A 15,073-nucleotide genomic window follows, 5' to 3' on the forward strand; every position below is an offset into this window, starting at 1 on the left:
GCGAACGTAAAACCGTGACATGGCGATCGGGAGAACCAGAAAGATGCATCGATATTTTATTAGTTCTCAAAAAACCAAAATGGTAATATATATATATATATATATATATATATATATATGTCATCATGACCATATTTAGGCATGTAGTCTGGACAGGGCTTAAAACAGTGTAATCTGTATTCACAGTCGAGTCAGACTTGCTGTAAAGGTAGAGGTAAGGGGATTCACCTGTATTAGCTTGCAGCATATTGCTGAATGCAAACAGGTGTGGTAATTGTAAACTACAGTTTAGCAGCCAATGAAGAGGTAATCTTGGCTTCTTTAAAGAGGAATTTGGGGTTTTGAAATATTATATATTCATATGGCTTTTGCATTCAGAAACAACTTCCTGTTTAGAAACGATGCGATGTATTTTCCTATATTAACAATTATAACACTAATTTGAGTAATGCTACCACTTGTATTTAGGGACCCTGTTTGCATGCGCTTGTTCTACACTACCACGCTCCAAAAACTTGTGAAAATCTTATCAGCAAGGTGCAAACTTGCTGTTCCATATATATTATTATAGAAATGTAAAACCCCGAGCCCAGAGTGGCAAAAGCGTACATTCAGCAGAATGTGCTCTTTCCATGAATCTAATGAATATTTCTTAGCTCTACCGAACTCTGGACAAGTAGGACCTCAAACCCTAAGCTGATGTAAGGGCTGTGGTTTCCCCCGCCATACTGCGTGGCTACATACCTTGCCATTGGCTGTAATGAATTAAGAAAGCTGTTGTAGTAATTCTGTATTGTGCACACTTAAAATGAGAAATAAAAAAAGATAAATCCATGATTGAATAACTCACCAGAGACTAAAGCATCAGGGTTGGAACATAATGCATTAGGTTTCTTGATTTTAAAATAAATTTTAAAGAAATGGTAATAGGTTAAACTACCTAAGTCGATTTTGCCTAACTTGAATAGTTTCTAAATCGAACTTATCTTTACATGCCAAATTGTTGTGTTTACCATTAATTAACTATCTGTAAGTTGAATTTTATCTAAGTCGAAAAATTTTCCATGGCATTTTGGATTTGACTTAGGCAAGTTCAACTGTAATTCTAACATCTAGGAGGGGGTACACTTTCAATTTTTAAATAAAAAAAAAATCATTTGGTAAAAACAACTTTACGTCTTCATGATTATAAGAACTCAAAATTGAACATCAAAATTTAGAACAGTGCCCGAGAGCAGGGAGAAGTGTTATATACTGTTCTCATGAATCTAATTATAAATCTCTAATGTTCGAAGAATGCATTAGTTTAACCTTCAGTTCTTTGTTATTGTTGAATAGTAATTGAATAATATGAATGTATATAGGTTTGGGAATGAGAGATGAACTTCAGTGAATAAATGTTGATTTAAAGCATAGATGAATCCATTTGATGAGACAATTAGCATATTACATAAAGGTGACCTTTAAAAAATTCATGTCAGCTGTGGGATGTACGGTATCCTGTAATAACGTAGACAAGGATGAGAAAATTGCACAAGACTAGTACAAACAGAAATGACACAATAACACCTGATGTCAATCTGGCATCGACTGTCAGTAAAGCTTGCAATAAAATACATCAAAAGTCAGTCTCTGGAGTGCTATCGTTCTCGATATTGTGTCAGTGACGTATGCATAGTTTCCATAAAATTGCTACACACATCGTTGTCGCCGGCTTTCTGTCGGGAATGCTAGGTAAAGATATTAAAACATTTCAAATGGTGATCAGGCCCATAAAACCTTTGGTCAAAGGAATTGTTTCACTTGACCTTGAACTAGGCCTAGCTTGAGAGGGCCTTATCCATATTACACATGTTGCGAGTATTTACTGAAATTCCGCCACTGGGAATACAGGCACTATGTTTGCATCTCATTTGTCTTTAAACGCCCTTGTCAATGGAATAGTTTGACTGTATACAAAATTTGCCAAGTCTGCAAAATCAAATTGATATTTGAAAAGAGGATGACGTAAACCGATTGAAACTATCCCAAACTATCCCCAAAAGGGTAATATTAAGCGTGGTTCAGCTTCCCTTGTCTGTCAGAGAAGAATCGTTGCCCGAATCGGTCGGATTGGGGAGCCTTTCAAATTGTGTCGGGACAGCACGTTATAACTAATTTTAATCACAACAAAATGCTACAGTGATTTTATGGACACGGGGCTTTTACATGACTACACTACTTTCATACAGATGCATAACAGCCATGCAAATTAAATCGGATTAATCTGCTCAAAAATTTATAAAATTAATTGCTAATGCAGTTGGCATTATTCACGAAATGATCCCATAATGAATGACATAAAAAAGTTGTGATACCTTTCAATGATAAAACCTTAAATGATTAAACACAGGTGCTCTCTTTCAAAATTAGTTTTGTCGCCATTAAAAAATGTACATTATCAGCCTGAATGTTTTCTGCCTTGTGCCTGATATATTTCACACATTTTGAGATGGTTTTCAATTACGTGTTGACAAATTTATTCAATCCTTTTTCGGTTTCTTTTCTTCATTGATCTCTAGGTGTCGCTCAGATCCTGAACAGAGCCGACGGGTTTCCCTTTGACGAACATGATGAGCGTTTGTTTGAGGCAAGTATAGAATAAATTTGTTGATTGTAAATGTAATCGAATTTGAATAAAGAGCAAGAATTGTGTGTGAATCTTTATTGTGGAAGAAAGTGGAAATATTTAGATTTGAAGGGTTGTGAATAAATGATATTAAACTCCTATCATAGGTATTTATGTGAAAGAGTTAATCATTTGGAGTCACTACAAATGCATCTATTGATTTAATGTTTTTTAAAAAATAGAATGTGTAAAGACACATCAAAATACGCCATTAAAATGCCCAAACCCGGAATGGCTTCTAAACATTATTTCTACAAAATATTGTTTGTATTTTTTAGGCCTTCACTTTATTCTGTGGTCTAGGAATTAACAACACCCTTATGTTTAATGAAGTGTCGAAAGCAATGGCAACACAAAAAGTAGCATTGGAAGTACTGTCATACCATGCCTCTGCCACACAACAAGAGGTAGAATCACTTAAGGTGAGTTGCTTTGGTTTAAATCCTAGGGGGGGAGGGGAAATGGGGAGGGGCCAATCAGAACAGGTTCATAATCACATGTGTTTGTGTTCATTTTCAAACCAATTTTTTTTTTTTTTGGGGGGAAAAAAAATATCTACAAAAATATCCACCATGCGGGGTTTATCAGAAAGACCCATTATCGTGCATTTTATTTCCGACTCTTATTGCCTGGGAAATGTCTTTATGACATTATAGGGAAAAGAGCTCCATAGGTCATCTTTTTTTTCAGAATTGTTTTCATACAATTTTTATTTATTCCTTATATTGAGGTATATATTCAATATATACCTCAATATATATATATACCTAATTCAGGGGTATATTTGTGGGCAGGGGGTAAAAAACGAAAGTAAAAAACAATGAAAAGAAAAAAAAACAAAAAGAATATTAATTGATCGCCCAAAACTAACTTTCGGCATCTAGAAAAGAAAAAGTTTGTTTTATCCCACTTTTGTCTCCTTATTTCAGTTCCCCCCTCCCCCTCCCACCATTGGGACATCTTTGAATCCACCCCTGTAACTGTTATGCAGATTAAAATCTAAATATAAAATGTGTTTTTGAATACCATAGTTCCTCAGGTATAAGCCACCCTCTTCCTCTAACACAAAATTGTTCTGATTTTGGGGGTGGGCTTATACCCAGGGAACCTTCTTTTCAATCGAAAAGAATTGTTTATCACTGCTGATTATTTTCAGAGTATTTATAAAAGTCAGCCTACTGTAGCTATTCATTCAAATAATACCCAGGGCTTATGCCATATTTCCGGAAAGGCTGTACATGAAATTGGCGTAAAGTAGGGGGGTGGGGGGGTAGGCTTATTACTGAGTAACTCGGTGTATCATCTTCAAACTTAGAGCCAAATAAACTTGCTATCAATATGAAATGCCACTATTATCATTACAATTTGTGGTGTTGACATAGAACTGGTAGCAAGTAGATGAACAAGTAAACTCTGTTTAAAGTTTGAGTGTGAACCATCATTTTTGAGTAAAGAAGAAACCACATATTGTGCAACCATGACAACATACTTTAGTATAATACCAAAGGACATGGTCGATATAATATGAACAAAGTAGAGGAAGACAATTCACTTTTTAGGTACGTTTCCCCATACAATCTGAACGTGCCATAGCATTTAGATATGTTCTATTGTCATTAGATTCTACAGGGTCAATATAAATACATGATTAATGTGCAATTCTGATCTACTCTCTAGGGGGTACTTTATTGTATGCCACATTTAAACTCAATGAAAATAATACATAACCTTTGATTTTTCCCATGCAAACTGATACCTTGTCTAAATGGAGCGAATACACATGATCTATGCTCATCACAGATTTTACATATTTATTCCCTTTGTATAATTTCTGTGCCTTTGAAAATGTATTGTTAAAAATGTTTGTATTTCATTATATACCATCCATGATTTGCATAAGAATGATGAAGTAATTTTCAGAGAAATGTCTGCATAAATAAATTAATTTGCATAATGAATATGCATATAATATATGCATTAGGTTCATCGATAATTTTGACATAAATATATAAAAATAACAGTGATACAAGCAATTGTGATACTGTATACATATGAGGGTCTAATTTGTAGGGTCTAATTTAAAATAAACTGTAGGGCAGGTGATTTGCAAAAGGGTATGATACAAAAGGAGATGGTCATATGTGTGTGGTAACTTTCTTATAAGAGACAGAATATTAGCCGCTCGCAATGTAAAAGGGTCATATAAAATCGAACAGGCCTTGCCTCCATCTTAAGTGGGGGAGGAGCCTGAGAAGGGGAGGGGAGGAGACATGGGCACCTAATCCACTTATAGCTATGCTACTTCCTATCATCTAGAAAACGATTGTAATGTACATATGACATTTTTCACATGATGACATTGTAACATATTTCTAAATATGAACATATAATATTCAATCTTATATGCTACCTATTTGGCAAATAGTAAACTTGCATTTAACAATTTAAGTTGCACTCATAATACAGTAAATAAATGCTTCGGCACTGGTTTTGTGGTTCAGCTTCTTATAGCCTTTGGGTTGAAATCCAATCCCTGGCTATGCATTTGTTCTTGTGTCCATGGGCAAGGAACTGTTTTTCTCTCCAACCAAGAAGGTACAGTATACCTGGTAGTTTTGAATATAATTAAATTGTCCCCAGGGAACATGGAGTCCGTGTTGCATGTGCTTTATCCAGTGGTCAGCGTATTGTGCGAAAGTCCTTATAGGTGTCTTGTTCCATGGCTTGAAGTAGAGTACAGTACTGTAGTTCTTTAGGTATATGCCCACCTCAGTTATAAGCCCCCATCCCCCTTTTCTCGGCACCCTTTCATCCCCCTCTATGCCCAATTTCATATACAGCCATTCCTTGGTCAAAAACCCCAGGTATAATTTGAATGGGTAGTTTTTTAGCTGACTTTTGCAAATACTCTAAACAAATGTCATATCTTTGAATTATAGGCGTGTAGTGATAAAAAAGTGTAGTGATTGAAAAGAGGATTCCCGTTTTATAAGCCCATACCGCCAAAATTGGCACAATTTTGTGTTTGTTTGGTTGGGGGGGGGGGTTGCTTAATAAACCAGAGGAACTACAGTAAAGTCAAAAATATTATATCCTTATGACAATGTGTGAATTTGCATTGTATACCAAAGGAATTTCCTCATATTCTTAGAAGAATTATTCAGCCCAAACTCAATACCACTTTTACAAATATCTCTGTATTTCTAACTAATGGCAGTTATAAGGATTCACAAGTGAGAGAGCCAGATAGTCTCTAGTCAATCATTAAGCTATACAACCCTTTGTTGCGAGTCATTTATTAGCCACTGGCTGTAAAAATCGTTCTTTCTGATAAAATGAGGTTAATAGCTCATGTCGCAGATCTTCCCAGTAATTCCACTCCCATTCTGATTCCTCTACATTTTCCTTTCATTGATTTTCAAAGGATATACCTTATTCATGATGCTATTTAGATTGAAATGAGGTTTAGAACCAATTGATGAGAATGGTGATGAATATATTGAAGAATTTATTTATGTGCATATTTAATTTATGGTAATGAATATTATTGGTAATTATCAGTTATACATTCATGTAAATTTTTCTGAAGTTTATGTGAAATTATGACTAGAAATTACAATAAGGCTGCTTGACTTCATAGACCTGAGCTAAGATCCATCTTAAAAGTATTCATTCTGTAAGTATAAATTTATTGTTTCTATGGGCTTCAGCATGGTAAAATTTTAATTTATTCGTAAGAGTGGTTTGTACGTCAAGTCGCTTTCCTCTAAGGAGAGTAAAATAAACATAATGATCTAAAAAAAGAGTCTACAGTGTAGAAACGAAATATACAGTATATTTCAGGTTGATAAATAGGTGGTTTAAATTTCATATCTTCATGTCATTATTTATGTAAAGTATTATTTTCTTAGATGTCTGTCAGTTTTGATAATGAAGATGAGGACATATCAGTTACAGTAATTTCTTATATTGTAAATATGCTTTTAGTTTTAACTGCTTCATTTCACTGTACTTGTATTTTGTGGGAAGAAAATTGCTTTCAATCAAATTGCCTCTGGTTTATTGGTTAGGTTGTCAGAAAAATTGGCAGAAGAACCTGGGTTCGAATCTTGATGGGAATTTTTTTTTTTCATTTACACAAATATACTTGAATTAAGGATGCGGTTATGATATGATATCGGACACATGAAAAAAATTTCAATCACTACAGGACCTTTGATTCACCACCAAACCTTTGTTGATTGTTATGAAGTTTGACATGATATAAAAGGTGTTGGTTTAATACCAATAATCAATCAATCAACAGGACTTTATTAGGTGCCATTATCATTTATTAATAAGCAATTAGTGGAGTATCATACACTAGTGAAAATTATCATACAATGGTTAAATTAATGCACAAAGGAATTTTTGAATGCATTAATCTGCTTTCATGACGTAGTGTATAAATATGCACTATACTAATTGCTTTATAAAGTCAATTGCTATCTTTTAATTTAGTTTGATAATCAAATGGTAGCAGTCGATCATCGGTTGCTATAGTGATATGATCAGTGTATCTGTGTGCGTACTACATTTAGCTGTGCATATGCCGATTGTTGCTGCAGGACATACGCCCTATACACACGGCAGTTGACGTTACACAGTATGGATAATGAATAAATATTTGATTGTGTTTAAAGAACTTATCGTGAATTTACTATTTTGATTAAATTAAATATTTCTTAAAGCATTTCAGAAAATACTGCAATCACTTTTTTTGAGATGCATTCAGGTAAAATCTTGTGATGATTCATCTAGGCTAGGCTACGATCTAGGCCTCAGCTACCTCCTGCCTCTAAATTTGTTCCTTGAGTCTATAAAATAGGTCTAGAATATTCCTATTAAAATGTTCAGTTCCTTTAGTTTATTGGAATACAGTACATTGATTCAAGGAATTCTTTAATTTTTTATACATAATATTGAATTTGAAGTAATTTTCTTCAGGTTCTAAGCAACCTTTTTTTGAGAAAGTCATTTCTTCAATTACCACTTGTCAACAAACGACTATTGGACGAGTGTCAGTCCTCTCTTCCTGCAGACAGGCTTTGAAGTGCTGTGTAAAAACACTAGCCTACATTTCATGGCAGTGCACAATATACCGATACATACAAGTTGAATTGGCCTTTGGGACATGAACCAAAAAAAAAATCAAGGAAACCATGTACTAATGAAAATTAGTGCACGGTTGGGATGGGAAAATAATAATAATGAAAACTTTTTTTTAACATTGAGAGTTAACAATGATGATGTCGCGATTGGCTTATTAATTTATATTATTTGTTATCAATTAAGCGACAGACATAAAGCATGCACCATTATTGTGGCAGTATTATAAAGCCACGTGGTCTTAACTCGGGCAATTGACTTTGACTAGTTAACTAGGTTGGTGATATCACCCCAGAGGAAAAAGAAGAGCAGTCATGTTGTTGTAGATACAGTGCTAGTGAGATCATGTGATAACTACAGTACATTTCCAAATACGCCACAAACAAACTTTGTCAACTGCACAAACAATCATAGTGGCCTTGTCATTTCTCAGGATTTATTTATTATTTAAAATATTTATTTTTTTTATTGTTTTAAAAACTTTAATAAAGATTAAGTAAAATCCTCAATATCGATTGATTGCTGAATGTTTTCACTCAATGGAGTGGTTAACAAAAATAATAATAATGATTTAAAATGGCAGATTTATTAACAATTCTCATTTAAAGACGTATTGTCTCCTGAAAATGACAATCATACAAAATCATTTTGAAATTCACTTGCTCATTTTGCAGTATCATACAAAGGATTAATTTGAGCATAGAAATTGTTAAATCTAAGAATTTCCCTGATTCTATAATAATGAAACACTTACAGTGACATTTTTGTTTGTAAAATTATGGGTAAAAAGTTTAAAAATACACAATTTCTATGTTCAAGTTGATAGGTTTTATGTTAGTTCAAAATGAGCAAGTTAATTTCAAAAATGATTTTTATGATATTGTTTGGTGTATTGCATGAGACAATACATCTCCAAACAGAAATAGAATACAAATTTCCCCTTTCTAACCACTCCCCCCCCCCCCCCCCAAAAAAAAAAATAAATAAAATAAATAAATAAAGAATCACAACAAATGCGAAAAATAAGTTTTTGATTGTCAAAGTTGTGGCTGGTAAAATGAGTATATTCTGTGTTTAATATGCATGCAAGATGGAGTGAGATATTATTTATATGCCAAACCAATAAACATGAGAATCATTATGGGTTGACATTTAAACAATATGCATGCAAGATGGAGAGATAATATTAGTATGAATACTCGTAAAAGATTCTCTCATGTTTATTTGATGGCTGTATTTGTAGAGGGGATGTAATTTCTCTCCTGTTTTATATGCAGACACCTTAACCAACTGGGCCACTGAGGCTTCGTGTTGAATATGAGTTGATTGATACATGTCATTCTTTGCTGTGAGAAGAGTGCTAGCATTTTGATGTTGGAAAGCTAAACTACATCTCCATCCCAAAATATCTTCCCAGGGATGGTGGCAGTGACTATGGTAGGGGGAAGGAGTTGGAAGGCCAATTCCTGCTTGTTTAGGAAAACTGCCCCCCTCTCCCCACTTTCTGTCAGTAAGAAAAAATTGAATTTGGGATAAAAATAATAAAATATTGTTACATAGTAGATACTAAAATCAAATAAATAAGACTTTCAAATAAAATTGTCATAGGTTGTGTGTGCGTTGCCCCCTGGACCCCCTCTGACGGAGGATTTTTAATGACACCTAACCATGCCCCCTTGCACTCTTACCAGAGGGATTCCTTTCCTTATTGTTGTGTAGCTGTAGCTCAAAAATTGTTATGCAAGCCCTCTTTACTTTCGCTGCTGTCATGTTCTTGTAGCTTACCAAAATGTATATAAAATTTAATGTGTTACAAGAACATAGTGGTGATCATGCAAAAGATGACCATTCCATGGATCAGAAATGACACTTTTGATTGTACCATCGAGAAAATATATATTTTCTCCATGATTATACTGCCATCGTTTGATAATTGTGGCTAATCAGATGTAGATTCTATACTGTACGTACGTTAATAGAATTCCGTAAACAATTGATTACCATTATGAGAGTTAAGCATCAGATGAGTTAGAAATGAACCAACGTGAATCACGAAGATCAGAAGAGAACCTCATAAATCACACTTAAATATAACTGGTCCATTTTCGGTGTCAGGTTAATGGAACGTTGCAGCATGGAAAACGAGGATGTTGATGCTTGGAAATGAAGCGAATCGTCTTAGTGCGAGATCCCTGTCTTGGTGGCCTAAGCTATTAGGTCAGTCTTAATGGAGACAGGCAAAGATAGATTAATATACACTGACTAGCCTTTGAATAACTGTCTTGCCTTTGCACTTAAGGATGACTTCATTATCAAGCAACCCAAGTTTTTAGTTCCCTTTCTATTATAATGGCTGTTATTATACATATTTTTACTTAACTATAAAATCAAATGATTTCTATGGAAATAGAAGGAGTGGTTGGCGCATCGGTTGTGGTTTGGACTCCCAACCTCGAGGTCGGGGGTTCAAAACTCTCGCTGTGCTTGTCGCTTGTGTCCTGTCTCTTATACACATCTAGATGTGTATAAGAGACAGCAATGGAGTGGTTAACAAATAGAGAAGTTTGATATGCGCTATATAAGTATACAATAATAATAAAAAAAAAATTTTCCATATTGCATTTCCATATTTAGGATTTAAGATTCAAGGAACTTTATTGTACGTGATAAAATATGAAAAAAAATTGAATTACTCAGCAAGATTTAGAAGCTAGAAACGATACAGATAAATAATACAGCAATTTGATTTATCCTGTTGTTAATGTTTCTTCCTTGTTTGTGCACTTTCCTCTCTAAATGTGTTTCAATTAATTTACATTATAAATTAAATTAGTTTTTAAAATTCTCCTTAATTCCTTATGGTAATGTTTACATTTTTTACCTTCTATTCCGTGTCTAGATCTACATCATATTTGACTTTGCAGTAGGCAGCTTCTTTATCGATTGATTTTCTACCTTTTAGTCTGATTGACTATAAATATTAATGATGTTTGATTTGTTGTATTGATTTCTTTTAATTGTGCTCAAATTGTCCTTAAGAGTCAATTTATCCCAAAAGTAAATTTTTGCCATTATACATACGATCTGCAGCTGCTTCTTTTCCACACATTCAACCTGTGGCTCCCCGCCCATCCACAATTCTTTCTGTTGGCAGCGTCATCAAACACTTAGACTGCAATGTGACATTCTACGAAAATCCTCATCCATTAGCTATGAAATACAGACGATGTCATCTAACACTCAAATACAACTTCAACACTTCTCAGGTTCTATTAGGTCCCTAATTATAGATCAACTGAAATTTACAGTTATGAGCATCTATATTTTTAGTATCAGTATATGCACTGCAACCATTTTGCTGAACCAACATTATAATACTTTCCAATTAAGCATAACAATAACTGATGATGTTATTAAAACCTTAACGTTAAAGGGCGCGTTGATAAAAAAATATTGGGGTTACTTGGGTTTAATCCATGTAGAACAGTTGATAAAAGGACCAAGTAGAATTGAAAGGTCTTTGATTAAAACCTAAAGAGTTCAAGAGAGAGAGATTCAAGATTGAATTTATTGTCATATATAAACAACTTACATTGTTATACATATTATACATACATATCAAAATAAATATAAATACAAATACTACACAAATTACATTAGCACCAAAAAACAAAACAAAACAATGGAATGATCTTAAAGACCACTACCTTACCTGAGACAGTGACTCTAGAGATTGTAAAGCTGCAGGCATGATATAAATTTTTAAACTGATTTGATTTGACATTACTTTGTGGAATTCTTGCAGATCTGTTCAAAATTATGTTACTGCAGTTTAATGGTGAGAATCGTCTAATTCATGGTCCCACTCAGGATTTGAACCCAAGACTTTGGATTACTCTTATCAATTGTATCCTGTGTGCCAGTTGGTGTAGTTACAGTAGATTGCATATTATCAAAGAGATAATTTTAAGAAGATAGCACAGTCCAGTTTAGAAATTTGTCACTCCCTAAGCCGTTTTCAGACAAGAGTTTCCGGCAATGATGCCGGTACACTTACCGGTGACCATTCATACCAACCAAATATTGCGGTAATATTGCCGTAATAACACCTTTTTGTATGAACCAGGGTCATGCACGCTGAGAGAGCCATTGGGTTAATCTCTTTATTCATCACAAGCTGAGGGCATGCTTTAATGTTGTATTTAAAATTGCTGATAAGTAAGGAGTAATATTGTGCAAATGTGACCTGCTTTTGTTTCACAGACACTTCAGAAAGCACCGTGATGGTAATATTGCGGTAATATTGCTAAGTCTGAAGTGGAATGCCGTGCAACTCCAATCTTGCGGCTGCAGTAGGTATGAACTTTTCATACAGAAGGCATTTTTGTTAATATTCCCTCAATATTGTGGTAATGTAGCTATGTCTGGAAGTGGCTTACTTTCGCCATGGATGTCACCATCATGGCCATGGAGCCCAGCAGGCGCTGAGTATCCATAAATTTATATTAAAATACATAATAAAAACATGAACTCTGAGAAAAAACATTAAAATATATTTCACATCAATAAAATATTACATGGAACATATATTGTAGATTAAAGCAGTCAGTACAAGCATATTTTGACATGCATATTTAATATTTCTAAAGATTTTACATTCCTGAATTTCTTTTGAAGGACTGTTCAATACTTTAATGCATAATAAAAAACTCTTGAGGCTTGCTCTTACCATGGGGACAGGGAAATTTGAAAAGGTTTCTATTATGCAGTGGCTATCTGCAATTGAGCTGGACATTTTTGTAAAATATCCTAAATTCTTGATTAAAAGTTTTATTTTAGAATCTAATTGTAACTATGATTGGAATAAGACTTCCAATGATTGAACAGAAACATGCTTATCAAGTATTTTTAAATATAATTAGTTCAACTTCTATATTGAAAGCATTGTTAACTATTAAAATAAATATTTAATACAGGTACAATAGTAATTACAGGAAATATTGAACTGTTGTTTTGTACAAGTTTACCTTGATTAAATTTTCTGAAGTTTCGTGTACATTTCATGAAAAAATGTGTCTGCCGAATTAGTTTGAAACTTAATCTTTTTCTATGTTTCTATGGGCTCATGTTCTTATTAACCGATGGTCAGAGATAAAGTCAATTTATTGCATTTCGGAAGTTGAAACTCTTTGTTGATATTTAACACTGAGGCAAAACTATCACAATGTAACTAGATATGTGATAGTGATACCTATTTTAAGCATTGTTTATCATGAAATATCAACTAGAACATGTATGTGGTCATAAGAATCTGATAATTACTTAAGTATTATTGTGGATATATGTTGTGCGACGTGGAGACGATGAGACTCTGTATAGATACATCTTGAAATATCAAGATCGTCAAGTGGATAGTACTAGAGCAGCATACTCATACGATAATTAACCATTTGGAAATTGGAAAAAATACAGAACTTAGAATGCTGTGCGGCATACTAATCAGCGTGATCTTGGTTGGAAAAGGATTACTATTTAATCAAATTCAGTTACGAATCAAGGAGTGAAGGCAGGTTGGGGCAAGGAGATGAAATGGGAGGACTCGATGATTACATATAGGAGGGGTGGGTGTGGTAGTTGGCAAATTAAAGTGACTTAACTACAAAAATTCCCTGGGTGGGTGAGGAGGTGTGTCTGGGGAGCGGGCTTTTTTTGGAAGGGACTGTGCTCTTGGCCCAGTACTCAAACTTATAGGTATGCCGCTGATCAAATTTTATGTAATTTTAACTTCTACTTGAAATTGCAAATTTTAAGAATACACTTTCGATGACCATATGAACTGATGGATTACAAACTCCTGCAGACCACACCCAGTACTGTTTCGATCTTACTCGAACCGGAAATGTGCTCATGCCCTAATGACTTTAAATGTTTAAAAGGTTATGCTTCATCTAATCTATCTTCTAAATTTTCTTTCAATATTGATATTGATTCCCATTCTAAATGTACACTTAGTCAAACTCATAATAAATTTACTGTACCACAATGGAATAACCGTCAAGACAAGAGAACTTTTTTGTATCGTTACAAAGTTGTGGAATGATCTTCCACATTTACACAATTAAAAAATAATTTCTTGGACATGACTATTTTATCTTTTAAAAACTCTTTTAATTCTCAATTATTTTTATTGTATATTTAGGAATGTTTATGTTAATTGAATTGCTTTTCAACTTTGACAAACAGTACACAAATACGAAAAGTGCATGCAGTATTAAATGAAGAATAAATAAATAAATCAAAACATTTTTTATTTTATTTATTTATTTGTAAACATACCACTTACAGGATTATAAAAAAACATGACATATTACAGACGGGTTATAAAATAGAAAGATAATTATAAATCATTGCACTTTACTTTGCCAGAAGAGAATACAAGCACAGAAAATAATAATTTAGATTATGAGGAGGAGGATGATGATGGTATTGAAAGAGTTCTGGTATAGTTAAATGTAGTATATATAAATAAAACTCTTATTACAAAAACCCAGCAATGGGTGGGGAAGGGGGAATTCTTACCTATCAATCAATTGGGCCATCTCTTACAAATTTGTCATTGGGGCCATTTTAATTTCTGTGAAATGGGACCATTTTGACCTATGTGTCGATAGAACCATTTTTTTACACCAGATGTCATACAAGACATTTTATTCATATTCATTTTTACCTATTGGTCAAATATGTCTTTTTTGTAAACAAAATTCTAAATCTTTACTGCAGTTGGGGCCATTTTTACTTGACTGTTAATCAGGGCCTTTTTTACAGGAGGAATATTTTGGAGCCCTTTTTCCAGGGCATTTTTTTCTGGCTCAATTTTTTCTCCATGTATAAAAAAAAACTACAAATTTTAAGGAAATAAATATAAAACTTGTGCAAGTCGGCATTGTATGTCATTTTTTTACCTACTTTATTAAGAAATAGGAACCAATGCAATCTAAGTGGTATATGTATGTGTGTATGTGCGTGCGGGCAGCTGTATGTTACACTGACGTCTCGTCACAGTTTTATAAACAGGCAAACATGAATTTCCAAATGATTATGTTATGAACTTTGCATACATGTAGCACTTCCTGTAGGCTGTGCCCTTTTGCTTGAAAACAATTTTTGGATAAACATTAAATCAGTATATTGTGACATACTGTACACCCCACCCTTCCACCTAAGTCTCGGAATTCTACTATGGATAAATAGGAAAGC

At 33.8% G+C, this 15,073-nt stretch overlaps 1 protein-coding gene across 1 annotated transcript in view; it reads left to right on the plus strand.

Moving 5' to 3' along the window:
• The window catches only part of LOC117115184 (dual 3',5'-cyclic-AMP and -GMP phosphodiesterase 11A-like), a 91,843-nt gene that overhangs the window by 49,611 nt on the left and 27,159 nt on the right, over nt 1-15,073 (plus strand). The window contains exons 7-8 of the mRNA XM_033258892.1: nt 2,562-2,629; nt 2,947-3,090. Of these exons, the coding sequence (XP_033114783.1) occupies nt 2,562-2,629; nt 2,947-3,090 (212 nt within the window). The remainder of the gene's footprint in view (nt 1-2,561; nt 2,630-2,946; nt 3,091-15,073) is intronic.

Source organism: Anneissia japonica, unplaced genomic scaffold, assembly GCF_011630105.1.
Source record: "Anneissia japonica isolate Jap-2015-1 unplaced genomic scaffold, ASM1163010v1 scaffold6997_len847652_cov182, whole genome shotgun sequence".
Lineage (NCBI taxonomy): Eukaryota > Metazoa > Echinodermata > Crinoidea > Comatulida > Comatulidae > Anneissia > Anneissia japonica.